This window comes from Scyliorhinus torazame, chromosome 17, assembly GCF_047496885.1.
Source record: "Scyliorhinus torazame isolate Kashiwa2021f chromosome 17, sScyTor2.1, whole genome shotgun sequence".
In the NCBI taxonomy this organism is placed as follows: Eukaryota; Metazoa; Chordata; class Chondrichthyes; order Carcharhiniformes; family Scyliorhinidae; genus Scyliorhinus; species Scyliorhinus torazame.
Window position 1 is genome coordinate 4,850,495 of NC_092723.1, and position 12,389 is coordinate 4,862,883.

The following is a 12,389-nucleotide window of genomic DNA, read 5'->3' on the forward strand; positions in this document are numbered from 1 at the left end:
CTTTTCAGTGCCTGAAACATTGTTCACCCCCGCCCAGCACAAACCATGGCACAGTCTCAGAGGAAGGGACAGGTCATTTAGGACCGAGGTGAGGAAGAATTCCTTCAGGCAGAAGGTGGTGAATCTTTGGAATATTCTGGCCCAAAGATCTGTGCAGTCTCAGTTGTTGAGAAAGCTCAAGAGTGAGATCGATAGGTTTCTACATATTATAAAAATCAACGGATACAGGAATAGTGCAAGAAAATGACATTGAACTGGAAGATCAGCTGTGATCTCCTTGACTGATGGACTGACCTTGAGACACTGAATCACCAACTCCTGTTGCCATTTCTTATGTTCTCTTATATCAGAATTTTAACTTTTATCTTTTGAAAGAAAAGTACGAAAACTTCAATAAAATAACTATGTTGATGAACACTTTCTAATTGTATTTTACATCCAATGTGTCTCTAGGCTCAGTGGCTGAAGGACAATCATTTTGGAGGTGCTGCATTATGGGCCCTGGATCTGGATGACTACATTGGGAATAAATGTTATGAAGGAGCTTACCCTTTGACCAATACATTGAAGACTGCTCTTGACATTAATGATTCTGGTAAATATTTATATGTTACACAATTAAACATCAGCTGCTTGGGGTAACTTTCAGCAAACCTTGAGCTGGATTCTCCGCCGGCGGGAGTCTCCGTTTTCGTGGCGCCCGGGGGTTTCCCGACGGCGCGGGGCTGCCCCACAATGCGAAACCCCATTGACCGGCCGGCGTCACGGACAATTCCGCCGGTGGGTCGAGGCTGGAAAGTGGCGCGGCGGGGCAGAAAATCCAGCCCCTAGTGTCTACATGTACTTCCTGTCTACAAAACATCACTTCCTGCTGTCATATTTGAGCTTGCATTTTCTATTTAAGTTCTGATGTCCACATTTAGAATGCACACTGCCTCTATAAACTCTCCCCCTGGAACCACACACTCAGGGGTGACGTTGTCATGTCTCAGCACGCACCTCTCCATGCCTGATTTATACTGGAAAGAAACTTCTAAGCGACAATCAACTCTCCATCTTTGCTTCCCAAATTACAGTAAACATTGTCATTTTACTTCCAATAATACCATAACCGAAAAGTGTTTTCCACAGTTAATGGCAAATTGCTAGTTTCTTAACGGGGTCTGATTAGCGTTACCAAATCCTGGGTCAATAATCTCTACTCAATAACCCAGCCCCTGGTCAATAATCTCCACTCAATAACCCAGACCCTGGCCAATAATCTCTACTCAATAACCCAGCTCCTGGTCAATAATCTCCACTCAATAACCCAGCCCCTGGTCAATTATCTCCACTCAATAACCCAGCCCCTGGTCAATAATCTCCACTCAATAACCCAGCCCCTGGTCAATAATCTCCACTCAATAACCCAGCCCCTGGTCAATAATCTCCACTCAATAACCCAGCCCCTGGTCAATAATCTCCACTCAATAACTCAGCCCCTGGTCAATAATCTCCACTCAATAACGCAGCTCCTGGTCAATAATCGCCACTCAATAACCCAGCCCCTGGTCAATAATCTCCACTCAATAACCCAGCCCCTGGTCAATAATCTCCACTCAATAACCCAGCCCCTGGTCAATAATCTCCATTCAATAACCCAGCCCCTGGTCAATAATCTCCATTCAATAACCCAGCCCTTGGTCAATAATCTCCACTCAATAACTCAGCCCCTGGTCAATAATCTCCACTCAATAACGCAGCTCCTGGTCAATAATCTACACTCAATAACCCAGCCCCTGGTCAATAATCTCCACTCAATAACCCAGCCCCTGGTCAAATAATCTCGACTCAATAACCCAGCCCCTGGTCAATAATCTCCACTCAATAACCCAGCCCCTGGTCAAATAATCTCGACTCAATAACCCAGCCCCTGGTCAATAATCTCCACTCAATAACCCAGCCCCTGGTCAATAATCTCGACTCAATAACCCAGCATCTGGTCAATAATCTCCTCTCAATAACCCAGCTCCTGGTCAATAATCTCCACTCAATAACCCAGCCCCTGGTCAATAATCTCCACTCAATAACCCAGCCCCTGGTCAATAATCTCCACTCAATAACCCAGCTCCTGGTCAATAATCTCCACTCAATAACCCAGCCCCTGGACAATAATCTCTGCTCAATAACCCAGCCCCTGGTCAATAATCTCCACTCAATAACCCAGTCCCTGGTCAATAATCTCTGCTCAATAACCCAGCCCCTGGTCAATAATCTCCACTCAATAACCCAGCCCCTGGGCAATAATCTCGACTCAATAATCCAGCTCCTGGTCAATAATCTCCACTCAATAACCCAGCTCCTGGACAATAATCTCTGCTCAATAACCCAGCCCCTGGTCAATAATCTCCACTCAATAACCCAGCCCCTGGTCAATAATCTCTGCTCAATAACACAGCCCCTGGTCAACAATCTCCACTCAATAACCCAGCTACTGGTCAGTAATCTCCACTCAATAACCCAGACACTGGTCAATAATCTCCACTCAATAACCCAGCCCCTGGACAATAATCTCCACCCAATAACCCAGCCCCTGGTCAAAAATCTCCACTCAATAACCCAGCCCCTGGTCAATAATCTCCACAGAATAACCCAGCCCCTGGTCAATAATCTCGACTCAATAACCCAGCCCCTGGTCAATAATCTCCACTCAATAACCCAGCCCCTGGTCAATAATCTCCACTCAATAACCCATCCCCTGGTCAATAATCTACACTCAATAACCCAGCCCCTGGTCAATAGTCTCCACTCAATAACCCAGCAGCTGGTCAATAATCTCCACTCAATAACCCAGCCCCTGGTCAATAATCTCCACTCAATAACCCAGCTCCTGGTCAATAATCTCCACTCAGTAACCCAGCCCCTGATCAATAATCTCCACTCAATAACACAGCCCCTGATCAATAATCTCCACTCAATAACCGAGCCCCTGGACAATAATCTCCACTCAATAACCCAGCCCCTGGTCAATAATCTCCGCTCAATAACCCAGCCCCTGGTCAATAATCTCCGCTCAATAACCCAGCCCCTGGTCAATAATCTCCACTCAATAACCCAGCCCCTGGTCAATAATCTCCACACAATAACCCAGCCCCCGGTCAATAATCTCCACTCAATAACCCAGCCCCTGGACAATAATCTCTGCTCAATAACCCAGCCCCTGGTCAATAATCTCCGCTCAATAACCCACCCCTGGTCAATAATCTCCGCTCAATAACCCAGCCCCTGGTCTATAATCTCTGCTCAATAACCCAGCCCCTGGTCAATAATCTCCACTCAATAACCCAGCCCCTGGTCAATAATCTCCACTCAATAACCCAGCCCCTCGTCAATAATCTCCACTCAATAACCCAGCCCCTGGTCAATAATCTCCACTCAATAACCCAGCCCCTTGTCAATAATCTCCACTCAATAACCCAGCCCCTGGTCAATCATCTCCACTCAATAACCCAGCCCCTGGTCAATAATCTCCACTCAATAACCCAGCCCCTGGTCAATAATCTCCGCTCAATAACCCAGCCCCTGGTCAATAATCTCCGCTCACTAACCCAGCCCCTGGTCAATAATCTCCACTCAATAACCCAGCCCCTGGTCAATAATCTACACTCAATAACCCAGCCCCTGGACAATAATCTCCACTGAATAGCCCAGCCCCTAGTCAATAATCTCCACTCAATAACCCAGCCCCTGGTCAATAATCTCGACTCAATAACCCAGTCCTTGGTCAATAATCTCCACTCAATAACCCAGCCCCTGGTCAATAATCTCCACTCAATAACCCAGCTCCTGGGTTAATAATCTACACTCAATAACCCAGCCCCTGGTCAATAATCTCCACTCATAATCCAGCCCCTGGTCAATAATCTCCACCCAATAACCCAACCCCTGGTCAATAATCTCCACTCAATAACACAGCCCCTGGTCAATAATCTCCACTCAATAACCCAGACCCTGGCCAATAATCTCTACTCAATAACCCAGCTCCTGGTCAATAATCTCCACTCAATAACCCAGCCCCTGGTCAATTATCTCCACTCAATAACCCAGCCCCTGGGGCAATAATCTCCACTCAATAACCCAGCCCCTGGTCAATAATCTCCACTCAATAACCCAGCCCCTGGTCATTAATCTCCACTCAATAACCCAGCCCCTGGTCAATAATCTCCACTCAATAACCCAGCCCCTGGTCAATAATCTCCACTCAATAACCCAGCCCCTGGACAATAATCTCTGCTCAATAACCCAGCTCCTGGTCAATAATCTCCACTCAATAACCCAGCCCCTGGTCAATAATCTCGCCTCAATAACCCAGCCCCTGGTCAATAATCTCCACTCAATAACCCAGCCCCTGGTCAATAATCTCCACTCAATAACCCAGCCCCTGGACAACAATCTCTGCTCAATAACCCAGCCCCTGGTCAATAATCTCCACTCAATAACCCAGCCCCTGGTCAATAATCTCCACTCAATAACCCAGCCCCTGGACAATAATCTCTGCTCAATAACCCAGCTCCTGGACAATAATCTCCACTCAATAACCCAGCCCCTGGTCAATAATCTCCACTCAATAACCCAGCCCCTGGACAATAATCTCCACTCAATAACCCAGCCCCTGGTCAATAATCTCCACTCAATAACCCAGCCCCTGGTCATAATCTCCCCTCAATAACCCAGCACCTGGTCAATAACCTCCACTCAATAACCCAGCCCCTGGTCAATAATCTCCACTCAATAACCCAGCCCCTGGTCAATAATCTCCACTCAATAACCCAGCCCCTGGTCAATAATCTCCACTCAATAACCCAGCCCCTGTTCAATAATCTCCACTCAATAACCCAGCCCCTGGACAATAATCTCCACTCAATAACCCAGCCCCTGGTCAATAATCTCCACTCAATAACCCAGCACCTTGACCAAAGAGTCCACTTGCTCTCTGCTCTTGTACAAAGCCACATGGGGTGAGTTCTCTGGAGTGCTCTTGCTGCCAGGTGGTGGAACTGCTCCTTATGTATTCTCCTGTAGCTCTGCAGGTCAATGAAACATCTTCCTCAGTGTCTCTTTGCTTGTTTAGGAACAGTGCCGAGGGGCGGTGCCCAGTGGGGCCTCTGGTGAGCTCCACGAAGCGAGTGGTTACCTTCTCTGTGCCAGGGAGGGAGGAAGGGCTCCCTATTGTGTGGGGTGGTGGGATTTCTGTCTACGTGGGGATGGGCAAATTATTTGCCTCCTATCAGAGCCTGGGATGCCCTTTTTAAAGGGCACAACGATCTCAGGATGCCCAGCGTTGACAACTTTCTCCATCCCCCGGGCACCTCACCAATGTGATGGTGAGGACCCTGCCTGCAGTCTCTGCCGACGCCCTGTGCAGGAAACGGAAAGTTCCGCTCATTCTTACTCATCCTGTACCAACCTCAACCTGTAGAGGAGGAAGTGACGCAGGAGCATTGTGTTCCCAGTCCAGAAATTCAGGGTGGCACTCTGGGTGTATTATTCCTTGTGTCTGAATAAAGCTTGTAGTCTTACAGTTGAAGCAGGTGCTTTATTTCTATGAATTCGTTCTCTCTCCAGCGATTATACTCTGTTACATCTGAGCTGCCTGTCTGTGTCCTGCTCACTGGCTGCCTTTCCTGTGAAGAGAGAGAGGCTGACTTCCTGCTTGTCTATGTATTTATACATCTCTGGTGCTCCCTCTAGTGGTTACTTAGTTGTAGTGTATTTACCTCAACCTCCTGTGTATATACAGTGATGCATATCACTACACCCCCCCTTTTTTCTTGTTACATATTTTCTGTACTTCGTTAAAGAAAATTGAACAACACAGGTAGATAAATGATGATGTGTACACGTTGTGATGATATGCAAAGCCAATTAATATTTATGAGTCCATTCTTAATTTAAAAAATTATGAGTCCAAACTTTATGAATTTGTTCGGTTGAGTTGCTTTCTTCTTCTGTTGTTGACGTGGTGATGTTGATGTTGTCATTTCTTTGTGAACATCGTCAGTGCTCTTGTGTTCAAGTAACCAAGAAGTCATCATGAGGTGTTCGAATGGTCGAATCACTTTGTTATCTGATTTAGACTTTTTTTTTTCGATGCTTGTGCTAGCGATTCTGAGTGCCATCTTTGTTGCCTGACCTGGACGTTTTCCTGTGCTTGCGGTATTGATTCTGTATGTCATCTTTGTTGTCTGACCTGGATTTTTTTCTGTGTTTGTGGTATTGATTCTCTATGTCACTACCTTGAAAGCTATTTTGCTTGTTTGTCGTGGAGCAAATGTGAATTTGTGAGTTCGTTGTCATGCCATGGTATGTTTGTACTCTTGCCATTATTTTGAGCTGTGCTGTTACATTGTCTTTCATGTGCAGAGTTGTACCATGTCGTACAAGTTGTTGTTTCATTGTTGTTGTTTTTTGTCATTTCTGGCTTTGTTGTTTCCGTTGTTATTCTTGTTGTTTTTGTCATGCTTGTTGTTGCTGTTGTTGCCTTTGTTATGCTTCTGGTTGTTGTTTTTGTTGTTGTTCTTGTAGTTTTTGTTGTTGTTCTTGTTCTTGTTGTGCTTCTTGTTGTTTTTGTTGTTGCTGTTGTTGTTCTTGTTTCTGTTGTGCTTCTTATGGTTTTTGTTGTTCTTGTTGGACTCAAAGACTGTTCTGTGTGGATAATTCGAGTCATTCTCAAAGTTATTTGTGTCAGTGTCCTTTGTGGTATCTGATGTTTCATTGAGCGTTTCTTCTTGAGGATTGTATGAATGATCTTATGTTGCATTGATCTTGGTGACATCAGCCATTTGTGTTTGATGTGATTCCTCTTTTATTCCCTGGTGCTCTTCTTCTGGAATAATTTATGGTTCACTTGAATCATCTTTGGTTTCTTGATGCTCCTCTTCTGGAGTCAAAACTCTTCAAGATTTCATTTCCTTGTGGATAGGCTCGAGTGGATGAGGTTTTAATTGATGGGGTCTCATTGGACTCAAGAGTAGTTTCACTTTGATTGTTGAGTGCTTCTGTACATACGAGCTGAGATCTTGCAAATCTTGTATGGGAATTGTGATTTCTTCGTCACTTGACTCACATACAGTAGGTAGACATTCAGTGTCTTCTTGTTGGTTTAATGAGCTGGGTAGACTTTCATAGTCTTCTTCTGGTTTCAAATAAGCTAATAAACTGTTTTTTTGTTGGTTAAATGAGCTGGGTTCTGGTGGCTCAAATAAGCTGATTAGACTTTCATAGTCTTTTCGTTGTTCACGTCAGCTTGGTAGACGTTCATAGTCTGCTGCTGGTTGCTCAGATAAGGTTGATAGGCCTTCATGGTCTTGTTCATGCAAGGACTTTGCTATGGAGTCTTGAGTTGCTTCCATTGTGGAGTCTGTCAACGAGCTCTCTGTGGAGTCTTTCATCGCTCTCTGTGTGGAGTCTTTCATCGCTCTCTGTGTGGAGACGTGCAGTGGTCTCTCTGTGGAGTCGATCTGTTCTCTCTCAACGGAGTCGTTCAGTACTCGCTGTGTGGCATCGTTTTCATCTTGGGTATTTGACAGGTTGCTGTCATCCAATGTATCTACGATCTGCCACTGCATCATGGTATTGGATTCATCTACCATGAGTAGAGTCATGTTGAGCTTTTCAACCGTGGCGCTGATGCTTTTATGATCATCATATCCGAATAACTCAGCCATGTCTGAGTAGTATCCTTCGATAAACAAATCATCTTCTTTTGTTTTGGATTTGTCATTGTGCTCTTCACTTCGGGTGGTGCAAACTGCTTGGGTGCTGTGGAGGTTATTTTCAACTGCTGGTAGAAATTCAGGCATTGTTCTGTCTTTCGAGGTGAAAAAATTGTGTTTTGTAGCTTTAAAACTCTTTATTTCAATTTTCGGACATTTCCCCTTTAAGTGGGTGAGGTCCGGGGCCTCTGACGTCATGACGCTCATGACGTAAAGTGTAGGAATGGATTGCGCATGCGCAAATCGCTTTTCCTTTACTGTGCGCTTTTTCATACACTGCGTATGCGCGGGTTGCGCATGCCCAGATCCCACTTCGAGCTGTGCGCTCTTTTTGTTCAATTGCACATGCGTGGCTTGCGCATGCACAGAATGATTTGTGCCCAAAACGTCTTTTTTCAATTGCGCATGCGCAGTTGCTGTTTCCTGCGCAGGCGCAGACCCAGACTTGCGTCTTTTGTTCCCCGGGGAGTTTAAAATGTGATCAGGCGCCATTTCAACTTCTTCAGGCCCGTGGAAAAGTACTTTTTTGCCGTTTTGTCTGGTTAAAAACTTGAAGTTATTTTTTTCTTGTGATCTGCACTTGTCAATCGTGATTTCCAGCACTAAACCTTTCTGTTCTGATGATTGTTTGAGTTTCGCATCACTCATCCGCTGTGCAATTTGGTCTCTGAGCATTGAATGTCTTAAAGCAGCATTGTTTCTGGTGTTACAGTAATCTTCAATTTTTTTAGGTATTACTTCTAATTTGGTGTTGTCTTTACCTTTCAAGTAATTGAAGCAGTTATAGATTTCTCTAGCTTCATGTCCTGCTAGGAGAAGTGCTATTTTCATTTCTTCTGAGGCCGCTCTCAACTCATTAGCTACGATATACAGTTTGAATGTTTGTTTATAGATTTTCCATCTATGACTTAAGTTACCGGTGGTTTTCAGCTGCGGTGGAGTTCCAACGAGTTGCATCGATTCAGCAAGGTCTCCCAACGTCCGAGTTTTCTACTGTTTTCGATCGTGCTTCGTCTGCACCTTGTGTAACTTTTCTAGTAAGCATTTTGAAGTCACCTGGTCCTGGTACCATGTATTATTCCTTGTGTCTGAATAAAGCTCGTAGTCTTACAGTTGAAGTAGATGCTTTATTTCTATGAGTTCGTTCTCTCTCCAGCGCTTATACTATGTTACATCTGAGCTGTCTGTCTGTGTCCTGCTCACCAGTTGCCGTTCCTGTGAAGAGAGAGAGGCTGACTTCCTGCTTGTCTATGTATTTATACATCTCTGGTGCTCCCTCTAGTGGTTGCTTAGTTGTAGTGTATTTACCTTAACCCCTTGTGTAAATACAGTGATGCATATCACTACACTGGGGACCCGGGATTGATTCCCACCATGGCTGATGGTGAAGATTAAATTAATTGAAAGAAATCTGGAACAAAAAGTCTGAAGTTAACTCTGAAATCAATGTCGATTGTCAAAAAAAGGCCCATCTGGTTCGCTAATGTCTTTTAAGAAGTAAATCTGCACCTGTGTTGGAGTGGTCTCCATGTGACTCCATACCCACAATGCCCAAATCCTCTCTGAAATGGCCCAGCAAGACACACAGTTCAATGACAGTAAATGCTGGCCCAGCCTGTGATGCCCCCAAATAAATTCTCCACACCCTCTCCTCTGAGTCTCTTGATCAATACTCTAGAATTCACTGTAATTTACTCTGCTCTGAGGTAGGAATTCTGTAATCTCCCACTCCAGTAAGGTTTTCAGGCAGAGAGTGTGTCAGAGGATGCAGGTTCCCTTTCCCACCCCCGGTGATTCTCCTGGCCCCAATGGGCTGAGTGGCTGATGAGTTTGGCCGGCAGAGTCCTGAGTAACCCACACCGGCGGGACCTGGAAGGCGAGTGCGTGGGGCCATCCTGGAAGGGGGGGCAGGGGGATCCGACCCCGGGGGAGGGCCCCCACGGTGGCCTGGCCCACGATCGGGGCCGACCGATCAGTGGGCGGGCTGGTTCCGTGGGCGCCTACTTTACTTCGCGCCAGCCCCTGTAGGGCTCCACCATATTGCCTGGGGGCCGGCGCGGAGAAGAGAACCCTTGCGCATGCGTGGAAATACGGCGGGCTGTTCCCTGCCAGCTGGAGCTGCGGGGACCACTCCGGCGTCAACCTAGTCCTCTAGGAAGGGGAGCATTCCCCATTATCGGGGACCGTTGACGCCGGAGTGGTTGGTGCCGCTTTTCCCGCCGGCGTGGGGGACATAGCCGCATTATTAGAGAATCCCGCCCTTTGTGTTTCCATAGAATAGAATCTGACTTCACGGCAAATTCGCAGCTCAGTTCGCGGATGACACCAAGGTTGGTGGAGTGGCAGATCGTGTTGTGAATTGTCAGAAGATACAGCAGGACACAGATAGGTTGGAGACTTGGGCAGAGAAATGGCAAATGAAGTTTAATCCGGACATATGTAAGGTGATGCATTATGGTAGGTGCAACATAGAGGGGAAATATACCGTAAATGGCAAAGCTCTGAGGAATATAGAAAGTCAGAAAGATCTGGGTGTGCAGGCCCACAGATTTTTGAAAGTGGCAACACAAGTGGACAAGGTAGTCATGAAAGCAGATGGAATGCTTGCCTTCATTGGACGGGGCATCGAGTATAAAAACTGACCAGTCATGCTGCAGTTGTATAGAACCTTGGTAAGGCCACACTTGGTGTATTGCACACAATTCTGGTCGCCACACTACCAGAAGGATGTGGAGGCTTTGGAGAGGGTGCAGAGGAGGTTTACCAGGATGTTGCCTGGCCTGGAGGGTGTCAGCAATGCAGAGAGGCTGAAAAGACTTGGACTGTTTTCATTAGAACAACGGAGGTCTACAAGAGTATGAGAGGTATGGATAGAGTGGATGGGCAGGCACTCTTTCCCAGGGTGGAGGGGTCAGTCACCAGGGAGCATAGGTTTAAGGTCTGTGGAGCAAAGTTTCGAGGAGATGCGCGAGGCAGGTTTTTTACGCAGAGGGTGGTGAGTGCCTGGAACGCGTTGCCAGGGGAGGTTGTGGAAGCAGATACATTAACGCCGTTCAAAAGGCATCTTGACAAACACATGGATAGGACGGGTATAGAGGGAGACGGCACAAGGAAGTGCTGGGGGTTTTGGCCAAAGTTGGTATCATGACCGGTACAGGCTTGGAGGGCCGAAGGGCCTGTTCCTGTGCTGCATTGTTCTTTGTTCTGACTTTAAGCTTGTGTCAATTGTTCACAAAAAGGCTCATATGTTTTATATATAAATGACCAGCTGATAAAATTACAAAGTAATATTCTGTATAGCACATCTTTGCCACATTTTCCAGGTCTGGTCAATGATTTGTTCCACTTTCCGCTCTACCTACCATAGCAGAGCGTTCAACAGTTTTTCCGGCACACTTTGAACATCTGTTTCTAAAGCTTTCATCAACTCGTTCAGAGATTCCCCAAATTCTTCCTCAGTGTCCATGGTTTCAGTCATTTCCACAATCGCTCTCACACTGCAGCTCAGCATCCTTTGTCGGCTCCGTGGGGCACTTTGGAAGTTCAAGGTGTGGGGTCAGCGCAATTGTTTGTGAAGCAGAACTTCCTGATATCAACATCAGACGTGCATTTAGATTCTCATACAGTTTAATTTTCAGTTTAATTATTTGTGCAGAATGGAAATCTTTGATTGAACCCAGATCATTGAAATAGTCTTTACATTTTGTTTTACAGGAGATGGGAGAAAACCATTTTTTTCATTGTCATTCTCAAAAACCAGCACGATGGAAGTCCGACCTTGGTGCTATGAAACACCCAATGGGTTCTATTCATTCCCAAGTGACCCGCATAAATTTTACAACTGCGCTGGTGGAAAAAACCACATCATGGTTTGTCCTGAAGGAATGGACTTTAATGATAAATGTCATTGTTGCAACAAATGCAAGAAAAAACAATAGATTAGAATACAAATATTGCTTCAAAATGAATAAAAAATAAAGGATGCAAAATGAAAACGAGCTAGTTTGACAATGTATTGCCAGAACGCAATGTAGTAATGTGTGACTGCTTCATAAGTAACCATAGCCGTGTTCAAATTTAATGAGCTGATTGTAGTAATCAGTTCACTGATCAGGAGAAATGATTCATGATTAATAATTAAATAGCATAGAATTAGTAAAAGAGAACAGTTTGGGTAGGTGTTAATGGAAACGGTGCAGTGTCATCAACGTAGAGTCTGAGCACAATAACTGTGTGATTTTCGCATCAGCCTCGAGACACATTAACCAATCATCTTGCTTGAGTCATTGAAGCAAATTAATTGTCACATATTCCTTCATTCTCCCTTCAGCGGTTTCCTTCAGCTTTTAACTCAAATAACTTTTAAAATGAGAATATCAGTAAAGATATCGTCAATTGGTTACTTCCTGTTATTTTGTTTTGAATGTCTTGCCTCTTATTTATTTGCACCCACACAGAAAGGTTCAGCTGCTGGGGGTGGGTAAATACACAGACACAATGCCCTGTCGCCTGGGCCTATATCCTACCCGGACAGGAGGAAGCTGCTTCCAAATAAAGTCACCTCATTGGAAACCTGCTGACAATTAAAGGACAATCTCCATCTCTCAAATCCCGATACCGATTATCAGCATCCCA

General features: G+C 45.4%; 1 protein-coding gene across 1 annotated transcript in view; it reads left to right on the forward strand.

Annotated features, from left to right (window-relative positions):
* Positions 1 to 12,156, forward strand: part of LOC140393657 (chitinase-3-like protein 1) — a 107,165-nt gene extending 95,009 nt beyond the window's left edge. Inside the window, exons 11-12 of the mRNA XM_072479939.1 lie at positions 454 to 595; positions 11,469 to 12,156. Coding sequence (XP_072336040.1) covers positions 454 to 595; positions 11,469 to 11,692 — 366 coding nt within the window. The 3' untranslated portion in view covers positions 11,693 to 12,156. The remainder of the gene's footprint in view (positions 1 to 453; positions 596 to 11,468) is intronic.
* Positions 12,157 to 12,389: the final 233 nt, after the last annotated feature.